The sequence below is a fragment of the Lissotriton vulgaris genome, chromosome 2_1, assembly GCF_964263255.1.
Source record: "Lissotriton vulgaris chromosome 2_1, aLisVul1.2, whole genome shotgun sequence".
Classification (NCBI taxonomy): domain Eukaryota; kingdom Metazoa; phylum Chordata; class Amphibia; order Caudata; family Salamandridae; genus Lissotriton; species Lissotriton vulgaris.
In genome coordinates this window covers 1,818,706,056-1,818,728,017 of record NC_141687.1, presented here as the reverse complement: position 1 = coordinate 1,818,728,017, position 21,962 = coordinate 1,818,706,056, and the positions used below count along the sequence as shown (strand labels likewise).

General features: G+C 44.8%; 1 protein-coding gene across 1 annotated transcript in view; it reads right to left on the bottom strand.

The window, feature by feature from the left end:
• Positions 1–21,962, bottom strand: part of CTSH (cathepsin H) — a 173,915-nt gene that overhangs the window by 2,646 nt on the left and 149,307 nt on the right. Inside the window, exon 11 of the mRNA XM_086957897.1 lies at positions 18,186–18,311. Coding sequence (XP_086814023.1) covers positions 18,186–18,311 — 126 coding nt within the window. The remainder of the gene's footprint in view (positions 1–18,185; positions 18,312–21,962) is intronic.

Sequence of the window (21,962 nt, the reverse complement as noted above, 5' to 3'; positions counted from 1 at the left end):
GCAGCTCCTCCGTTTGAGCGGAAGAGCCAAGAGCGTCACCCCCTGCTACAAGTGCAGTAGGCACAGACGAATAAGAAAAAGGGCAGTTCAATGCCATTTTACTTAAACACCACAGTGCGAGGGCAGGGGGCAGGGCTGAATCCTGCAATTGCAGGATTACAGCTGCCCCTGCAGTGCGCATGTCGGGTTGGCCAGCTCTATTGCTTTGGCCAGCCTGGCATATGTAGTGCGCACCCAGCAATACCATGGCTGTGAGACAGCCGGGGCATTGCTGGCACAGCCCCCCAGGCTAAAAATGAGCTATGGGTTAGCCTGTTCCCACCAATCCTGGAGCTGCTCTCAGCATAAACCTTAGTTTAAGATGGGTAAGTCATGCTGTCTACAAAATTATGGAATCAGAAATGGCTCGAGCACTGATTGCGCTTGGCACAGAAAAAGCATTTGATATGCTATACTGGAGATACACGACCGCAGTTATTTTAGGAGATGCTGTGTTCGGCTGTTATATTAAAAAAGACGTGGCTAGTGTAAAATCTGATGGGATGATCTTGGAGCAGTGGAACATAAACAGAGGGACCTGCCAGGGGTGTCCTTTAACACTACTATTATTTTTGCTGGCGATGGAACCAGTGACTGTTGAGCTCAGAGAAGTGCTGGCAAATGGAATATCTCAATGGGGGAGTTGACACATATGCGGACAATGCTTTGGTGTACTTTCACCAGCTGGGTAGGTCTGTACCAGTGCTGATACACGAAATGTATAGATTTGGGGGAATTTATGGATTCCAGGTTAGTAAAGTCTTGCATCACAATTGGCTGAAGCAGGCAACTCTTCCATAGAACTCTATAAGATGTTACAGTCCTTTACAAAACCTGTGGCCTGCGAGAGTCCAGATGACTTCTCTCAAACCCTGTGTGATGAAATATCGTTATTCTTCGAGAACAAAATAGAGCTTATCTATGGGAAAATCAAGCAGTCAGGGATTGTTGGGAGTAATACCATCAGTTCCTCCCTGACATCACCTATTTCACCTTTTTCACCTCCGCCATTTGTGTGTGCCAGTATCTCACTCACCACATTTCCAGAGATTAATCTTCCTGATGCTACTTCCCTTGGCAGTCACATTAAAACAGGATCTCCCTCAGATCTCCTGCCAGCAAAGATGGTGGGCTCTTTAGGGAATCTGCTCCTACTTGGAATTCAAACAGTGATCAATCTCTCCCTTAGAGAAGGACATGTGCCAGGTGAATGGAAGAGAGCGGTAGTGAACCCTATTCGAAAGAATGCAGCCCTGCCATGGTCAGACCTCTCCGATCTCCGTCCTATCTCTCTACTTCCTCATATCAGCAAGATGCTACAATCTGAAAACGAAGGGTGGGAAAACCCTCAGTTTCCTCGCAACTAAAGCTTGGAACACACTGCCTAAAACCCTCAGACAACAAACCCAGGAAAAACCCTTTAGAAAGCATCTAAAGACATGGATCTTTAATCTCTCTGACGCTTCCGCCAAAGCTTCCATCTAACTCTTTCTGGAATGGCTCATTTGGGATCCTCAGCGCCAAGATGCTCCCTCCGGAGCGAACGTCGCGCTCAAGAAATACCCCACAAATATCAAATATCAAATATCAAATGACCGAGAAACATGTGAATACCCATCTATCCAAGTTTATCGAGGCAGCGGGTGGTCTGGACCATTCTCAATCTGGGTTCAGACCTAACCACAGCACTGAGTCGGCCCTCCTCTCCGTGACCAATACCATCAGGATGGCACAGGATAGAGGAGGCTCCATGATCTTGGTGCTGTTGGATTTGTCCGCTGCCTTTGATACGGTTTCGCATGATATTCTTCTCGGTCGTCTGCGGAAGGTGGGAATAGGCGGTTCGGCTCTGGCCTGGCTAAAAAGCTTTCTTTTGGGTCGATCACAAACCATCAGGTTGGGCTCCCATCAATCGATCTTTAGGGAGCTCACTAAGGGGGTGTTCCACAGGGCTCATGCCTAAGCCCTACACTTTTTAATGTGTATATGGCCCCCTTGGCGGATATTGTGAGAGAATATGGGTTCACTCCAATATCGTATGCTGACGATACTCAGCTTTTCTTCCCCTTCCATACCCTGACACCGGCAATCAAACATGCATTTGCCACCGGTATGAGAGCAGTATCTGATTGGATGGCCTCCAATTGCCTACAATGCAATGTAAGCAAGACGGAGGTCGTGCTTTTTGGAGAAGCTCCCCTCTTGTGGTCACCTGAGTGGTGGCCCCCGGATTTAGGATCTGCTCCTCTCCGTAAGCAGATAGTAAAAAATTTGGGGGTGCGGCTTGATCAGGCGCTATTACTAAAGGAACATGTGAGTCTGGTGGCGGGAACCTGTTTCAGGACCATTGGGCTCCTGAGGCGTGTGATCCCGTTCCTGGATGACTGCTACAGGAAAACACTGGTCCAGACACTGGTCGTCAGTAGATTGGACTACTGCAATGGACTACTCCTTTCTGCCAACGAGGAGCAACTGAGTCGTCTGCAGGTGGTCCAGAATACTGCGGCCATATTAATCCTGGACGCTCCTCCTAGGTCCTCTTCACGCCCTCTTTTGCATAAACTCCACTGGCTGCCTATCCGCCAGCGAATTGAGTTCAAAGTGTGCTGTGTAATCCACAGATGCCTTCAGGGATCCGGCCCTAAATATCTGGCTGAACTATTTCAGCTGTAAATCCCGGCCCGTTCATTGCGCTCTAGCAACCTATTATTGTTACAAGTCCCTCGGATCAAGAAGGCAAGACAAGGGGGTCGTGCCCTGTCCAATAAGGGCCCCACTTTGTGGAACACTCTGCCCCTTGTCCTAAGACAAATCACTAACATACATGCCTTCAAGAAATCCCTAAAAACTCATCTGTTTCCGGCTGTATAAGATCTTGGGCTCTCTATGACTATGTTTCTGATCTGGCATCTTGGAAGACCATAAGCGCGGAGATACCCTTGGGGTCGATTCCTGCGCTATAGAAGAATACAAATAAATAAATAAATAAATAAAGTAAAAACTGTGATATTCCCTTTATGAGCCCAGATGAGGATGCCATAGGTAGAGCTGAGATAGTAGACTGAAAATTCTGATATTTGGGAATATAAATAGCACACACTATAGACCAGGGATATAATTATAATATGGGCAAAATATTCCAGGGTCTTCGAACCGTAGAACAATTCTGGATCACCCTCCCGTTGTCTACGATGGGTAGAATAGCAGTCGCAAAGATGGTGTTCCTACCCCGGTGTCTGTACACACTTCAAAGTACTTTGTTTGATATTCCGCGATTTACATTCAAAAAGCTAGGTAGCCTCTTGATCTCGTTGGTATGGGTGGGGTAAAGAAGCCAAGTGTGACTGGAGGCATTAAAGAGAGATAGACACGACGAGAGCTCTTTGGACCTCTCATATATAAAGTTATGCCATATAGCACAGTGGTTACAACATGCAGCAAAGTGGGGTGAAGAAGCAGATAATTGGGAAAAAGATTGCTCCAAGGAATGGGGGGCGGGAATCATTACCGTCTCTCCTTTCACAGACAGCTAGGATGTGGGACTTAGCAGTTAAGAGGGTACTGGTGCGTCCCCCCATTTCTAGATTGTTGAATGTGTGGTGGCTGCAGTTGTTCAGAAACATAACCTGGGGTATATCAGTGGCAGGCTGGAGGAATGGAGGATGCTACACTCTGGCAGACCTTTATCAAGGGGAAGAGATCATATTGTTGGCACTCAGCCAGGTAGTGTTTGAAGACAGGGACACTTTCTGCAGTATGTGAAGCGGGAAACGTCGTTTACAACGCAGTTTTTACAACGCAAGTCGTTACAACGACTTGCGCTGGATGGCGCTCTAGGACAAAGAATAGTATAATTTACTATCCAACATCTTCCCTACTGTATGTAGACTGGAGTTGGAATAATAAGGAATATGCTACTTACCAGTATGCATCTGTTCTTGGCATAGAGGGCTGCAGAGTGGTACATTATGAATAGATCGCCATCTGGTGTTGGGCTCGGATGATTGCACTTTGTTTTTCTCTTGGAGAGTCTTTTGAAGGTTGGTGACTCCTCCTTTGGTTGCTAGTGCGCATGGGCATCGGCTCCATCCTTAGATTGTTTTGCCATAGTAGGGTTAGATGGAGTAGTATGATAGAATACAGATAGAAATGCCCATGTAAGTGTATCTGAATAAGATATTGTTGGAACAGACACAGGTTTCCGGGGAGGCTGGGAGGGCATGTACCACTCTGCAGCCCTCTATGCCAAGAACAGATGCATACTGGTAAGTAGCATATTCCGTTCGAGGCATATGGGCTGCAGATGGTACATTATGAATAGACTACAGCAGTTCTCTCCCTAGCGGTGGTCGCCCGTGTCTGTTGCAACAGTTTGAAATAAAGTTTTTAATACAGCTTGTCCCACTCTAGCCTGTTGTGTTGTGTGCACATCTACACAATAGTGCTTTGTGAAGGTATGCGGTGTGTCACGACCCACGGAGGTGGGACGCTATGAACACTGTCCAGAGCCGAGTTTGTGGGAAAGACTACATATCCCATGATTCCCGGAGGAGAGCGACGCGCCTGGCGATGACGTCAGCTTCAGGAAGTTCAAAACGGAGTGAATCCTGCATCGCCTCGCCGTATATTCTGGTTCCGGACTTCTGACGGTAGGATCCCCTGTGCTGGAGTTTGGCTGCGTATCCTTTTTTGGTGCCTTGGCATTTTTCTTCGTGTTCCGTGCTGTGCTCTTGTGTTGCTCGTTCCGCTCTGAGGAGGAGCCTCTTGGCGGTGCGCGGAGCCATTTTCCTTGGCTTCGTGTTCAGAGGGCAGTCTTCCTGATCATTCGGATTTTGCCTAATCTATGTTGGGCTCTTGCCAATATTTATTTATCACGAGGAGATTACGGATTGAAGCTTTACGCTTTGACTCTTTAGTTGATTCTTGGCTCGCGCTGTGGTGGCGCTAGAGTTATTTCTTGTCTTCGCCGTCTGCAGAGACTTTTCATCTGTGGGAAGGGTGATTGAAAGAACTTGGTTTGTTCTATAAGGACATCTGCTTTTCTTTTGAAAAAAGATTATAAGTACTGTTTACTCGCTGGTGCAGGACCTTACCAGCCGGGTATTAAGATTGTGAGGCTGTGGGTGACGTAACCCAGAAGTCTTTTCTGTGTAAAGTTTTACAGAAGCAAAAGTCTGTTATTTGCTGTTTCTTTATCTTTTCACAACAGGGGTATAATGTGCTTCGCCTGGCTGGCTGTTTTCCATTCTACCCTCTGTTGAAGCCCTTATTGTTAACAACACTGGTATGTGCAAGTTACCCTAGGGAATATATTTATGTATAATGGTGCTAGTGTTAACCAACAGTGTCTTGTGTTTTCAGGATTGTGCTGTTACTGTTTAACATCTGAAGGCCAGGCAAAGCCAACCCTATCTTACCCTCCAGGTAAAGAGAGTTTAGTCATAGGTGTTCAGATCAGAGAAGCTATAGAAGGCAGGTTCTATAGGATATAGGACAGAGTGTGATTGTTTGTCTTGTTCTCATTTCAGCTTCTCCGCCCCCCAGTTCCTGCCCTGCTGTTCCTGTAATCCCTCACTTGATCCCCACTGTGAGTCTGTTATTGTCAGACCCAGAGGTTATCGAGAGGTGGAACCCATATTGGCATCGTACCATCCTGAGGACTTTGGGACCTGACAGAATATACGGCCCAAGAATTTAGTCCTCCCGGTGTTACGATATCATGACCACTCTCGAAGACTTAATGTCCGCATTAGCTATAGTACAGTCTGAGTTGCAGGCTTCCAGGACGGAAACTGCGACGTTGCAAGCACAGGTAGATAGGTTGAATAGAAACCCTTTCAATGCAGGCACCCAGTCTACTTCTTCGGTGGTGGTAGAAGTCCCCGCACCTATTCCACTGGCCGCTCCAGAACGGTTCCATGGGGATAGTGATAAGGTGCAGGTTTTTCTCACTCAAGTGCTCTTACACTTCTCATGCAAACCTAAAGTCTTCAACACTAACCATGCAAGGGTGGCATTCCTCATATCATATTTGGGTGGGGATGCTGCTCAGTGGGCGGTACCGTTAGTTAAAAAAGATGATCCTTTGTTAAGGGATTGGGAGGCCTTTAAGACTGAGTTCGAGAAAACATTCAATCGCAGATCAGCCATCTTGTCAGCAGATAGGGACCTGCTGGGGTTAAGACAAGGAAACAGGGATCTTATAACCTACCTTAATGATTTCCGAAGACTGATTACCGAAACAGATTGGCCTGAAGGCAAGCGCTTAGCAATCTTTTACAATGGATTGACTGGAGAGATGAAAGACGCATTGGCCCCAATTGACCCTCAACCCAGTACTTGCGAGGATATGATTAGCTTAGTGCTGCGGCTGGACCATCGCCTCAGTGATAGAAGAGGAGATACTAGGCGAAAGGACAGGACCAGGTCTGGTTATGAGTATTCCAGAACAGCAGAAGGAACGTCTGCTGCCAAACCCGAGCCTATGGAAATAGGAGCCGTTAGATCCCCTCTATCAGCGGAGGAAAGAGAATATAGACGCAAGAGGGGATTGTGTTTATATTGTGGCCGGAAGGGGCACTTCATACGGGAATGCCCAACAAAGACAAAGGGTCGTTATGACAATCGGAAGGTGTCTGTTCTATCCTCTGAACCAGAGGCGGGAAACGAGAAGGCTTGAAGAGGAGTGAAGGGTGCCCTTCAAGTACGTTGTATATCCCTTCTTTGGATAGACAAAGCACAAGAGAAACTATACATTTTTATGTGAATATAGGAGTGGACCTACCGGAGAAAAGAACCTGGATCAAAGCCATGTTAGATTCAGGGGCGACTGGTTGTTTTATGGACCAGGCTACAGCTAGTAGTCTAGGGTTGGAATTACAAGAGAAAGAAACCCCTGAAGAGGTGTTTGCAGTCGATGGACGAAAATTGACTTTTGGACCCATCAGGTTACAAACCAAAGAGCTGTGTGTGACCATGGGTATAGAACATCAGGAGAGGTTGTTCTTCAATATCATTCATGCACCACAGTATGGGGTGATTCTTGGACTACCATGGCTCAGAAAACATAACCCTGCAATAGATTGGGAAAATCAGGTGCTAAAGTTTACTTCGGAGTTCTGTCAGAGGAATTGCTGTCCGAAGAATCCAAGTCCGGCTATCGGATTGGCTGGCATCCATCATATAGCCACGGCAGTGGAACAGAACGTGGAACTCCCGGTGGTATATCAAGATTTGGCAGAGGTCTTCAGTGAAACAAAGGCAGAAAAGCTACCACCCCACAGACCGTATGACTGCCAAATAGATCTGATTCCTGGGGCTAAAATACCAGCAGGACGGGTGTATGCTTTGACGGAACCGGAGACTCTGCATCTTAGGTCATATTTGAATAAACTGTTAGACCTGGGATTCATTAGGGAATCTAAGTCTCCGGCCGCATCTCCGTTATTTTTTATCCCGAAGGCCAACGGTGATCTCCGAGCCTGTGCAGACTACAGAGCATTGAACGCCATAACGGTGAAGAATAAATATCCTCTCCCCCTTATCACGGTATTGTTGGAGCAGGTGAAGGATGCGGTGATATTTACAAGACTAGACCTAAAGGGAGCCTATCACTTAGTCCGAATGAGGCCCGGGGATGAGTGGAAGACAGCTATAAAGACACGTTTTGGGTTATACGAATATTTAGTGATGCCCTTCGGGCTGTGTAACGCCCCGGCAGCCTTTCAATTCTTTTTGGATGATGTTTTAAAAGAGTACCTGGATCGTTTCGTCATCGTCTATATAGACGACATTTTGATTTACTCCTCCACCGCCAGCCAACACACGGGGCATGTGAAGGCAGTATTACGTACTTTATTGGAGAATCGACTTTACTGTAAACTCAGTAAGTGTGAGTTCCACGCTACCACGGTGGAGTTCTTAGGGGTCATGCTCACACCCCAGGGTCAGGAGATGTCCGAAAGGAAGATATTGGCAGTCAAAGAGTGGCCTACACCCAAAAATGTACGAGACATCCAGTGCTTCATTGGCTTTGCGAATTTCTATCGCAGGTTCATCGAAAACTTCTCTGCTATGGCCTGTCCTATGACGAGACTGCTAAAAAAGAAGGTGGCATTTGTTTGGACCGAGGAAGCCCAAAGAAGTTTTGAGGAGCTGAAGAAAGCCTTTGTGTCGGCACCAGTATTGATGCATGCAGACCCTAGCAAGCCTTACATAGTGGAAGCAGATGCTTCGGATGTAGCTGTAGGAGCTGTATTATCGCAACGTCATTCTGACACGGGCCAGTTGCATCCAGTAGCATATCTATCACGGACGCTAAATCAGGCTGAACGAAACTATGTGATAGCCGAGAAGGAACTGCTGGCAATAAGAACAGCCTTCCTAGAATGGAGGCATCATCTAATGGGTGCGAGACATGCAGTAACCGTTTATACAGACCATCGCAACCTGCAGTACATGGCAGCAGCCCGCCATTTGACACCTAGACAGATGCGATGGATGATGCATTTCGCTGAATTCGATTTCATCGTGACCTATAGGCCGGGAAAAGATAACAGAAAGGCAGATGCTTTATCGCGACAACATACTATAACGGACACTGCAGACAGAAAAGAAGAAGCTATCATCAACCCTGAGAAGGTTATAGGGGTCACATGTACACAGATGTTTCTACGCAGTGTCATAAGCAATGTACAGAAGGAAGAATGGAAGAAGTGGTTGCAAGTGCATAAAGACTGGACTATGGTGCAGGGTCTCCCCATGCGAAAGAAACAGTTGCTATTACCTATCCAGGCCCTACGGAAGCAGGTGTTTCAGTGGTGTCACACGGCACCTTGTGCAGGACATAACGGCTGCAGCAAAACGCTTGAGCGGATCCAAAGACAATTCTGGTGGCCAAACATCAAAAAAGATGTGACAAATTGGGTGGCGGAGTGTCCGGTTTGCAGCCAGATGAAGATGTTGCATACAAAACAGTCAGGTTTGTTACAACCGCTCCCCACGCCCGAGGTTCCATGGGAATGTATCTCTATGGACTTTGTGGTAGGCATGCCTATAGATCAGGGGTGTACCACCATCCTAGTGGTAGTGGATTATCTGACCAAAATGGCACATTTTATTGCTTGCAAAAAAGTACCATCCGCTAGTGTTTTGGCACATCTTATCCTCCAAAATATAGTGAGGTTACATGGGTTGCCCAAGGTGATCGTATCAGACAGGGGAAGTCAGTTTACAGCAAAATTTTGGAAGACATGGTGTAAGGCTTTAGATATAACATCCAATACCTCCACAAGTTTCCATCCTCAGACAGATGGGCAGACAGAAAGGGCAAATCAAACCTTGAAGCAGTATTTGAGATGCTATGTGGAGGTCACCAATGAGGATTGGGTGGGAAGGTTATGGTTGGCTGAAATAGCTTACAACAGCGCTGTTCATGGGTCCACCAAACACGCCCCTTTTTACTGCACATATGGCTTTCATCCTAATTTCACTCCGTTCCATCACCCTGCTTCTGCATCCCCTGTCCCCGAAGTTCAGGAAAGGGTAAGAGATCTTCAAGAGATCTGGGTGAAGGTTAAGGGGCAATTAGCACTAGCCAAGGCCAGATACAAAACCTATGTCGATAAGCACAGGCAGATTGGTCCCATGTATAAGAAGGGTGACTATGTATGGTTATCCACAAAGAACATAAGATTTAGGAGGTACAGTGTATTTAATCCTAAGTACATAGGTCCTTACAAAATCCTGAAACTGGTGAATCCTGTGGTGGTGAAATTGGCTTTGCCTTCCTCCTTGCGTATACATCCAGCATTTCATATGTCGCTAGTTAAACCTGCAAGAGGGGGCAATAAGAGAAGGCCTGCTCCTGTTGAGGTCAACGGTGAGGAGGAGCATGAAGTGAGGGGTATTGTGGATTCCAAAATCTATCGTACCAGATTGTGGTATTTAGTGGCTTGGAAGGGGTACGGTAATGACGAGAATTCGTGGGAGCCTGCATCAGGGGTTCATGCTCCCAGGTATGTTCGGCTGTTCCACAAACGTTTCCCCCACAAGCCTTGTCTCTGTCAGTGTTCTTCGGGGGAGGGATGTACTGTCACGACCCACGGAGGTGGGACGCTATGAACACTGTCCAGAGCCGAGTTTGTGGGAAAGACTACATATCCCATGATTCCCGGAGGAGAGCGACGCGCCTGGCGATGACGTCAGCTTCAGGAAGTTCAAAACGGAGTGAATCCTGCATCGCCTCGCCGTATATTCTGGTTCCGGACTTCTGACGGTAGGATCCCCTGTGCTGGAGTTTGGCTGCGTATCCTTTTTTGGTGCCTTGGCATTTTTCTTCGTGTTCCGTGCTGTGCTCTTGTGTTGCTCGTTCCGCTCTGAGGAGGAGCCTCTTGGCGGTGCGCGGAGCCATTTTCCTTGGCTTTGTGTTCAGAGGGCAGTCTTCCTGATCATTCGGATTTTGCCTAATCTATGTTGGGCTCTTGCCAATATTTATTTATCACGAGGAGATTACGGATTGAAGCTTTACGCTTTGACTCTTTAGTTGATTCTTGGCTCGCGCTGTGGTGGCGCTAGAGTTATTTCTTGTCTTCGCCGTCTGCAGAGACTTTTCATCTGTGGGAAGGGTGATTGAAAGAACTTGGTTTATTCTATAAGGACATCTGCTTTTCTTTTGAAAAAAGATTATAAGTACTGTTTACTCGCTGGTGCAGGACCTTACCAGCCGGGTATTAAGATTGTGAGGCTGTGGGTGACGTAACCCAGAAGTCTTTTCTGTGTAAAGTTTTACAGAAGCAAAAGTCTGTTATTTGCTGTTTCTTTATCTTTTCACAACAGGGGTATAATGTGCTTCGCCTGGCTGGCTGTTTTCCATTCTACCCTCTGTTGAAGCCCTTATTGTTAACAACACTGGTATGTGCAAGTTACCCTAGGGAATATATTTATGTATAATGGTGCTAGTGTTAACCAACAGTGTCTTGTGTTTTCAGGATTGTGCTGTTACTGTTTAACATCTGAAGGCCAGGCAAAGCCAACCCTATCTTACCCTCCAGGTAAAGAGAGTTTAGTCATAGGTGTTCAGATCAGAGAAGCTATAGAAGGCAGGTTCTATAGGATATAGGACAGAGTGTGATTGTTTGTCTTGTTCTCATTTCAGCTTCTCCGCCCCCCAGTTCCTGCCCTGCTGTTCCTGTTATCCCTCACTTGATCCCCACTGTGAGTCTGTTATTGTCAGACCCAGAGGTTATCGAGAGGTGGAACCCATATTGGCATCGTACCATCCTGAGGACTTTGGGACCTGACACGGTGTAACCCAGGTAGCTGCTTTGCATATGTCATCTAGTGGAATGTTTCCCAAGAATGCCATAGATGCTCCTAGTTTACGTGTAGAGTGAGCTCTAGGAGGAACAGTTAATGTCCTCTTTGTTTTTAAGTAGCATATTTGTATACATTTTACAATCCATCTGGCAATGCCTGCTTTAGAGATGGGATTGCCCTTATGTGTAGGAGAAAACGCCACAAATAGCTGTTTTGTCTTTCTGAAAGTTTGTGTTCTTTCCATATAGTATAATATTGCCCTTCTGACATCCAGTGTATGTAGGGCTTTTTCTGCTACCGTCTGTGGTTTTGGAAAGAAGACCAGTAGTTCCACTGACTGATTGATGTGGAATGCTGAAATTACTTTAGGTAAGAATTTTGGGTTTGTTCTAAGAACCACTTTGTTTTGGTGTAACTGCATGAATGGTTCTTGAATTGTAAACGCTTGCAATTCACTTACTCTTCTGAGTGAAGTGATGGCTATGTGAGGAATTGTATTTCACACCTATGCATAGGTTCAAAGGGTGGTCCCATTAGTCTGGTAAGTACTATGTTGAGATTCCAGACTGGGGAAGGTGGCAATCTTGGTGGAATGACTCTTCTGAGTCCTTCCATGAAAGCTTTAATTGCTGGTACTTTAAACAGGGAAAGATGTTGTCTGTTTTGTAGATACGCCGCTATAGCTGCGAGATGCACTCTGATAGAGGTGTATGCTAAGTTACATTGCTGCAAGTGTAGTAAATAGCAAATAATTTGTTTAGTGGACGCGACCAGAGGGTTGATGTGATTCCTGTTACAGTATACAGCAAACCTTTTCCATTTTGCTGCATAGCATGCCCTGGTGGTAGGACGTCTTGCTTGTTTAATGATTTCCATGCATTTTGGAGGTAAATCCAAATATCCAAATTCTATGACCGCAGGAGCCAGATCGCTAGGTTCAATTGTTTGGGATCTGGGTGCATTATTTCTCCATGGTTCTGTGTAAGGTGCATGGGTAGTAATCTTAGCTTTTGATGTGGCACCTGTGATAGTTGCAGTAGCGTGGTGAACCACGGCTGTCTTGCCCACGTGGGTGCTACTAGTATCATTGTCATTGAGTGCTGTTGCAGTTTCCGACCCACTAATGGAATTAGTGGGAGAGGGGGAAAAGCGTAAGCAAATTTGTTGGACCAATTTATGCATAGAGCATTGCCCTGGGACCGGTGGTGTGGGTACCTGGATGCGAAGCTTTGGCATTTTGCGTTCTGATGATTGGCAAACAGATCTATCTCTGGTTGCCCCCATTTTTGGAAGAATGGTTGCAGTATCTGGTCGTGCAGTTCCCATTCGTGTACTTGTTCTGACTCTCTGCTTAGGATATCTGCTATCTGATTTTGAACTCCTGGTAGGTGTTCCGCTAACAGATAGATCTTCTGAGGAATGGCCCATCTCCAAATGTCCTGTGCTAGTTTGGATAGTTGGAGAGAGTGTGTCCCCCCTGTTTTTGAATATAATACATTGCAGTCATGTTGTCTGTTCTGATCAGGACTGCCTTGTTGGTTATGTGCATTTGGAAAGCTTTTAATGCTAGAAATATTGCTGGTAGTTCCAAGTAGTTGATGTGCAGTTTCTTTTGCTGCAAACTCCATTTCCCCTGCACTGTGTATTTGTCCATATGCGCTCCCCATCCGGAGAGCGATGCGTCTGCTGTCAGTATCAGTTGTGGAATTGGTTCTAGGAACGACCGTCCCTTGGAAATGTTTGTTGTGTTCCACCACTTCAGAGAGCGATGCGTACGGTCGTTTACCAACACCAGATCTGTAATCTGACCTTGAGCCTGATTCCACTGTGTCGCTAGACACTCCTGTAGTGGACGCATCTGTAGTCTGGCATGTGGTATTAGTAGTATGCAGGAGGACATCATGCCTAACAGTTGCATAAACACTCGTGCTGGTAGTGAGTGTCGTGTTTGAAATCTTTGTATCAACGTGACCATTGTTTGTATCCTGATTGGATTGGGGTATGCCTTGGCTCTTTCTGTGTCTATAGTAGCCCCCAAGTATTGTTGAATCTTGTTTGGTTGTAGGTGGGATTTTTTGTAGTTCACTGTAAACCCTAGTTGGTGCAGTAATTGAATGGTCTTCTGTGTGTTGTGAAGGCATTCTTCTTGTGACTTGGCCTTTATTAACCAATCGTCCAAGTAAGGGAAGACATGTATTTGTTGTCTTCTTAGGTGTGCTGCAACCACTGCTAGGCATTTTGTGAACACCCTTGGTGCCGTTGTGACCCCAAACGGAAGGACCTTGAACTGATAATGTTGTCCTTCCACTACAAACCTTAGGTATTTCCTGTGGGCTTTGTGAATTGGGATGTGAAAGTAAGCGTCTTTTAGATCCAGTGTAGAAAGAAAGTCCCCTTTCTTCAGTAAAGGAAGTACTTGTTGGAGCGTGACCATGTGGAAATGTTCCGAATTTATGTATGCATTGAGAGGTCTGGGGTCTAAGATTGGTCTTAGAGACCCGTCTTTTTTGGGGATTAGGAAGTATAGAGAGTATACTCCTGTCCCTTGTTGATGTTTTGGAACCTTCTCTATGGCATGCTTTTGTAGCAGTGATAGTAATTCTTCCTTTAACAATGTCAGATGGTCTTGACTCATTGGACGCTGTTTGGGGGGGATGTTTGGTGGGGTGTCTGTGAGTTCCAGGCAATAACCATGTTGGATAATTTGTCTCACCCACTTGTCTGATGTGATGTTTTCCCAGACAGGTAGGAACTGTGCTAGACGTCCCCCGACCGGTGTTATGTGGTCTTGGGGTAGTTGTATTAAGTCACTGTTTTGGGGTTGGGGAGTTGCGGTTGTTATTATTTCCGCGACCTCTACCCTTGTTGTTGTTACCTCTGTAACTGCCTCTTGAATTACCTCTGGGTGATGTTGGTGTAAAAGAGGTGGATTGCTGACTTGTCCCTGTACTTCTTGAGCCCCCTCTATAGGTGGATCTACGAAAGGAACCCCTTTGTGTAGGCTGTTGTAATGCTCCCATTGACTTAGCCGTTTCTGGGTCCTTTTTCATCTTTTCTAAAGTCTCATCTGTACCTGAGCCGAAAAGTGTCTTCTGATCAAAAGGTTGGTTCAATAAAGATGTTTGTACTTCCTGTTTGAACCCTGAGACTCTAAGCCATGCATGCCTTCTTATCATGATACTGGTGTTGATGGATCTTGCTGCAGTGTCTGCTGCGTCCAGTGCGCATTTAATGGAAGTGTTAGTTATTATCTTTCCTTCCTGTATAAGCTGATATGCCCTTTTTTGATGTTCTTTAGGGAGATGTGTGATGAGTTTTTCTAACTCATCATAATGCGCCCTATCATAGCGTGCAAGTAGCGCTTGAGTATTGGCTATACGCCAGCTATTTGCCGCTTGTGATGCTACCCTTTTTCCTGATGCATCTATTAATTTTGACTCTTTATCAGGTGGAGGGGCTTCTCGCGTAGATAATGAGTTTGCCCTTTTGCGAGCGTTGGAGACCACAAGCGAGTCCAGAGGTACCTGTCCTTTGATAAATATTGGGTCCTTTGGAGCTGCCTTATATTTTTTTATCAATTCTTGGGTTTAACACCCTAGCTCTCACTGGGTCTTTAATTATGTCTATTGTGTGACTAAGAAGACCCTTCAGCATAGGTAGAGTACCTGATGTTCTTTGTGCAGTAGGTAGTGTCTCTAATAGGAAGTCCTCTACTTGAGGTTCTGTATGTAGGTCTACTTTATGATATTTTGCTGCTCTATTAATGAGCTGTACAAAACCTGTGTTATCATCAGGTGGTGAAGGTTTTGAGGGATATAATTGTGGGTCATTGTCCTCATCTGACCCTGCATCATAATTCTCCCATGGGTCTTCCTCATCTGGGATAGACTCATCGTTCCCATGAGGTTCCCCCTCCCCTGTGTCACTGTCTACATCTGTGTGAGGTGTAGATGGTCTTGGTGTAGAAGATAGAGGAATATTTGGCATATTGTGTGGAATAGGAGAAGAGGGTCTGACTCTAGGTCTAGGAGAAGTAGGAGGAGTTGTATTTGTCCCCATTGTTCTCTTCTTAGAAGGAAGAGGTTTGTCCTCTAGCTGTTCATTCTTCCTCTTCTTCGTCACCACTTTGCCAGTTTGTGGATCGATAAACAAAATCTTTTGTTTCGGATCTGTTTGTTGCTCTTGTGTCGGTACCAAAGTTTTTGGTTCCGAAAGGTGCTTTTGCTTTCGATCGTCAATGTTCGGTGTCTTCGGCACCGAGGATTTACTCGAGTCCGATTTTTTCGGTGCCGAGTGAGTCTTTGACGTCGAAGCATGTTTCGGTTTTGACATGGAATGTTTCGATCCCGAGCTTTCCCTTGCATGAAGCTTCGGTGTCGAAGTCGGTGTCGACCGTTTCTCGGATCCGACATGGTGGGAGCCTGAGGGTTTCAGTTTCGGTTTCTTTGCCGGGCCCGAAGGCGGGGCATCAGAAACTTTTTTCTGCGGTTTGACCGGGCTCGAAGGCGGGGTTGTTACCGCACGGGGTCGTTTTTTTGGTAAGGGGACGTCGTCACTCACGGTTTGTTGAACGTCAAACTCTTCGACTTCCGACTCGTCCCCTTCCGACCCCGACTGTTCTTCCTGATCCTCTTCTTCTTCGAGGTTCTGGTCTTCGAACAGCTCCGGGATCGCCTCCGACTGCATTCTGGAAACCTCGTGTCTTCGAGCTCGACGGTTTCTGATCGTCGACTTAGAAGAGAATGCTGCGCAGGCTTCACAGTCCCTGGATTCGTATTCAGGCGACAGGCAGAGGTTGCACACCTCGTGTAGGTCCTTGTGTGGGAACTTAGCACCACACGTTGGACATTTCTTAAATGGAGTCCTTTCCATGGACTCCGGGCTTGACCACGTCGAGAAAGGCCTCCTGTTCGTCGACGTAGACCAAAGTTTTTCTTTGATGTTGGAATCGAAACGCGTCGGAATGGAAATGAAATCGCATTTGATAACAATACCGTGGAATTGGAAAGGGAATACGCGCCGAAAGTCCACTTCTTTCCGAAGTCGATCTGGAGCGCTTCAATCCTCATCCGAACCCGATGGCGGAAAAAAACAATCTAAGGATGGAGCCGATGCCCATGCGCACTAGCAACCAAAGGAGGAGTCACCAACCTACAAAAGACTCTCCAAGAGAAAAACAAAGTGCAATCATCCGAGCCCAACACCAGATGGCGATCTATTCATAATGTACCATCTGCAGCCCATATGCCTCTAACATTATACTACTTCTAAGTCCAGCGCCCTCCAACGCAAGTCGTTGTAACAACCGCGATGTAATGGCATGCGATGTATTAGCATGCGTTGTAATGTCATACAACCATGTGAAGCTGGCTAGGGCTGCCAGAGAGGTTTAGCTGGAGTTTTGAAGAGGCCCTGAGGAGTCGGCCACAATGACGGGGAGGTTGGAGCTTGGACAATGGTGGCCAGACAGCACTGAGGCGCAGACTTAGATGCATCTCTGACGGATACTGTATGGAGTTGGCACGACTCACGTGCAAGAGGTGTCCAGTAATGCACAGTTGACATTAAAATACGTCAATTATTTGCAACGCACATATTTAACACCAGTAAAGCTGAGTAAGGTATATCCAGATGGGTCCCAGAATTGCCCAAGGTGTGGAGAAGAAGAAGCTGTGTTCATGCACATGATCTGGTCGTGCCCAGAGCTATTGGATTATTGGGCAAATATAAAAAAGAAGTTGAGAGTAATTATAAGTTTGGATTTGCAGATATCCATATCTAAGAATAAAAAAGTTCTGCATCAGTTTGTAACCTTGGGGGTGGCTGTAGTGTGCGGAAGTGCTTTTTGCATGACACTTTGGAACTTGGAATTGCATGCATCCCAGTGAAGCATCATTAGATTTACTTGTGGTTAGTTTCTGGTCAGCTGCTGCTTAACTGAGATGCCTGCTGGTTCCTGTTCCCGTGGTGAGTTTCTTCTTAGAATAAACTGATCTTGAGAACCACCTCGAAGCTTCACTCATCAATATACTACAGTGGTGCAAGGAGAAGAGATGCACAGCGATGAAATATGTAAGTCATAGGCCCTCAGACGCACCTCAATGGGGGAGAGATATGATAGAATGGCCATTGGCTGAGGAGCCCAGGGATGCCTGAGGGTAGAACTGACGAGAAGGCGGCAGATGACCTGGCCGTGGTGGATGAAGTGGGAAGAGTGGAGAGCTACAAGATGCCCCAGAGATATCTGCACGACACCTACAAGTGACAGAGACTGCAAATAACCTGAGGATGAACGAGAGACGCTGTGACATTTAATGTATCTGGATGAGACCTGAACTGCATATGTGATGCTTAGAGTAATGAAAACCAGAAACGGTTATATGGTTAATGTAATATGCCAAGGAAGCCCTATGACCATCCACTGTTTGTTTGCTTATGTTGGAAAAAAAACCATAAAAAACATTCACTCCTGTTGATAACTTCCTGGAAGTGCCACCCCCCTTGGATAATATTCCTTAATTGTAGTATCTGCACTTTTCCTTTAGCCAATTCACTTTATAACCTATGGAAACACTTGGGTCCTTGATTACATAGCCTCTTTGCCCGACCCCCACTGCATACATTCATCCCTTTGAAGCTGGCAAATGTTATACTACAAAGCACTGTGTTGCCCTCTGAAACCAGTCTTTGTCCTTGACACGTCCAGGCCCATTGTTTAATGCACTCTGAGATCCAGCAGGAGCGGCTAGGCCTCTCTTGAGGATCAGACACATGGCAATGCCTTCTTCCCTTGAGATCCGATCACGGGTACAACATTCCACACAACTCACCCATCCATGCCCCAGCGAGGGCCCCAGGAGTTCTTCACAATCCAGTAAGGCATGCCCCCTTCCTGCCCGTACCCTACTACAAGCACAGCATGGTTCACTTTATCTGGAGTCCTCTCACAAGTGTCACTAGAAAAAGGAGAGAAAAGAGAATTTCTGTGGAAAAACAGCATATGTGCAAATTTAAAGGGGAGGTGGGTCGGGGAGGCAATTAGATTGGTGGCTCAGGTTAGTGGATGTTGTGCTATTGTACAAAGAAGTGCCCTCCATTTTAGGCAACTGCACCCTGTCTCAGACCTGAGGGTTGTGTTACATTCTTATGACCTTTTCTGCAATGTTCCTTTAAACTTCTTTGGAATGTTTATGTTTCTATCTTAAGTAGAATGTTAGATGAGTAGGAGTGGTTGGAGAGAACAGTTGTATGATGCTGTATCTCAGGGGTTTTAATATGGAATAAACTACTTAAATACCTATCTTTTGAGTGGCTCCACTTTGTAAAAGTGGCGACGAGGGAGAACCCACCTGATGTAACCCCGAGGTTTGAAGACAGTGACTTGCGACGATTTTGGCCACATTTTAAAAACAACAGAGATAATTTTTTTTTGATGTGAACCTACAATTAAAAATTAAGGGTGCATGTTTGGAAATCACAGATCGTCAAGAAGATTTTGGACTTTATTGAAGGAAAATAACTTTCTCAACAAGAACGGAATATTTTGCTTTGTCAATCTGGAGTGGCTAATCGTGAGTCATTGTTTAATTATTAAGCATCATTTTGCTTTGCCACTAGATGGCGTACTTATGCTATAATTAGTGCAAGTGAAGAGTATTTGAGCTGCAAGTTTGTAAGGCCCTTTGAAGTAACACTTCTTTTATCATTATCGGGCTCCTGTTTGGATTGTTTTTTTTGTTTTTGTGTCAAACACCTTGGGGACTTGTATTTAATTGCGTTTTAACACGGGCAATCTTCTACTCAACAGTTTTTTTGTGAACTTGTTGACGGTTACTACATTCGATGTGAAGGAGGACCAACCTGTATTTTTTTTTCAAACGTTTACATTTCCGTTCCACGAGCAACAGAATATTCTACACAGAGCCATTCGCATGCAGAAGACTCTTCGTCATCTTGTTGGAAGGAAAGCTGCGTCATTGGGCTTGGAAGGAAGGTTGCGCAGTGTATTCTGGGGCACATCATATCCGGCAAGGCATTGTTGGAAGCGTAGTGCATTCTGGGGCGCGTGTCCATAGCAACCAAGTAATGACATGATAGCTTCGCGTTTGATGTCTTGTCATCTGAAACACCGCGTTTGGGAATTAAAACATTGTTTTGTTTTAGTATTTATTTATTTAACTTGGCAAAATCGTTTTTAACAATTTGACAACGGAGACTACGATTTTTTATATTTGTTTATTTTTTTTTTCAAGGAAATTTGGACAGCTGATACAGGTCAACGGTGGCTACTTTTCTTATGTTAATTTATTATTTTGTTTGATTCTATATGTATATTTATATATTAGCAAGTGAAACAAACGAATTATTTATATTTACTTTATTACCAATAATTTTGTGTTTCAAAGAGTATTATGGAGACAAATACCATTTTAGCTCCTCCAAAATTTTTACAGGATCCTGGTATTCCTCCTATGTTATGGGAGGATTGGCAGGAATCCTTTGAGACTTATTTGGAAGCCATAGGTGGGGAGGTTTTTCTGCCTTCACGCAAATTGGCTTTACTAAAACACAGTCTTGGTGTTAAAGGAAGGAAAGTCTTAAAAACTTTGCCTATACGTGCTTCCAGTACAAGTGGTACCACCTTAAAAGTTATTGAGGGTGGGGATGAGGATGCTAGTGATGAGGAAGTTGTGTTTGATAGTTAAAAAATTGAGCAGTTTTCGTCTGATGAGTATCTTGATGCATTAAAAGCATTAGAGGAAAATTTTGGAAGGAAAACAAGCATTGTGGTGGGGAGGTACAAGTTCTTTTCAAGAGCACAATTTGTGGGCGAAACAGTAAACAGTATGTTGCTGTGTTAAGAAGATTAGCTGCCACATGTAAATTTAGGGAATTGCATGAAGAAATTATAAGAGATCAGTTTATCAACAGAACTAATAATGCTAAGATTCAAGAAAAGTTGTTAGATTTAAAGGATCCGTCTCTTCAAAAGACTATTAGTGTAGCTAGAAGGGTTGAAAATAATTCTCGCTACGTCAAGGAATTAAATGGTGAACATAGCAAGGATCGCAAGCTTGATGGGAAAGATCTAAGTGATGTATGTGCTGTTGTTAATAACAAACCAAAACATTTTGATAACAAATATAGTACAAAACGTGATAGTGTCAAAGTTAAACCTCGAACCTTTTCTAGTAACAACAAGAATGCTATGCCACAAAACAAATAATTTCCCAACAAAACAAAGTTTTAACAAACGTTTCTGTTTTAGGTGTGGGAATAGTAGACATGTCGCTGAAAATTCTTGGTGTCCTGCGTCAAATGTCACGTGTTTCAAGTGTAACAAAACTGGGCATTTTGCCAAAATGTGCAGATCCGACAATCCGGATGCAAGGAAAAATTCTGTTAATTTGGTTGATCAGTCTACTTATTTAGGTAGTGATAGTGAAGTTAAAGTTATGGCAATCTGGAATAATGAGGTGAATGAAATATCTGAAGAAACTCAACCACCCAAATGTGAGATTTTTATCAACAATTGCAACTTGTTCTTGTGGGCAGACTCCTGTTCACCGTATACCGTAATTGACAAGAACATGTGGGAGTTGTGTGGCAAATGTGATCTTGTATGTCCTGAAAAAACTCCTGTGGGTTATTTGGGCATCAGATTACCAGTAATTGGATGTTTTGCTAGTGATATTGTATTTAAAGGCAGGAGTACACAAGGAACAGTTTATGTTGTAAAAAAAGGGAAGAGCTTTGTTAGGATGGAAGGAACAGAAGAATTTGGTAATAATTCTAGATCCTAATCATCCTGACCAAGTTCTTTTAACTCAGAGTGATACGGAATTCAAATGGCATAAGAACATTTCTGACCAAGTTTTATTAACTCAAAGTGATGCAGGGTTCAAGTGGCATAAAAAAATTCCTGAATTATTTAGTTCCAAATTGGGATGTCTTAAAAAATCTGAACATCGTATAATCCTCAAACCTGATTGTATACCTGTAGTTCACAAAGTGCGCAATGTTCCTTTGGTGTTAAGATCACAATTAAAGATTGAACTGATTAGGTTATGTCAACAAAACATCATTGAGCCTATTGAGGAGTCAGATTGGCATAGTCCGGTGGTTTTAGCGCGGAAACCCAACGGAAAATTACGCATGTGCCTTGATTTAAGGGACTTCAACAAAAATATTTGGGTGGATCGTTACCCTTTACCCAAGATCAATGAAATGGTAGCATCTGTGAAGGACGCTAAGTATTTTTCATCTATTGATCTATCGAATGCATACCACCAGATAAAATTGCACCCCGAATCTCGTCACTTAACATCTTTTATAACACCAGAGGGAGCTTTCCAATTTTTGAGAATGCCTTTCGGTTTATCTTCGGCATCAGCTGTTTTTCAAAGAGTTATGTGCAGAGTCCTAGAAGGCATATCCAATATGTTGGTGTTTCAAGACGATGTACTTGTGTGGGGGAAAAGTGGAACTGACCATGACAATGTTTAAAATGAGGTCCTGTCCAAACTTCAGTGTGCTGGTTTGACTGTTGCTGCTGAGAAATGTAAATTTGCCACAAATGAAATCGAGTATCTTTGGCATACTTTGTC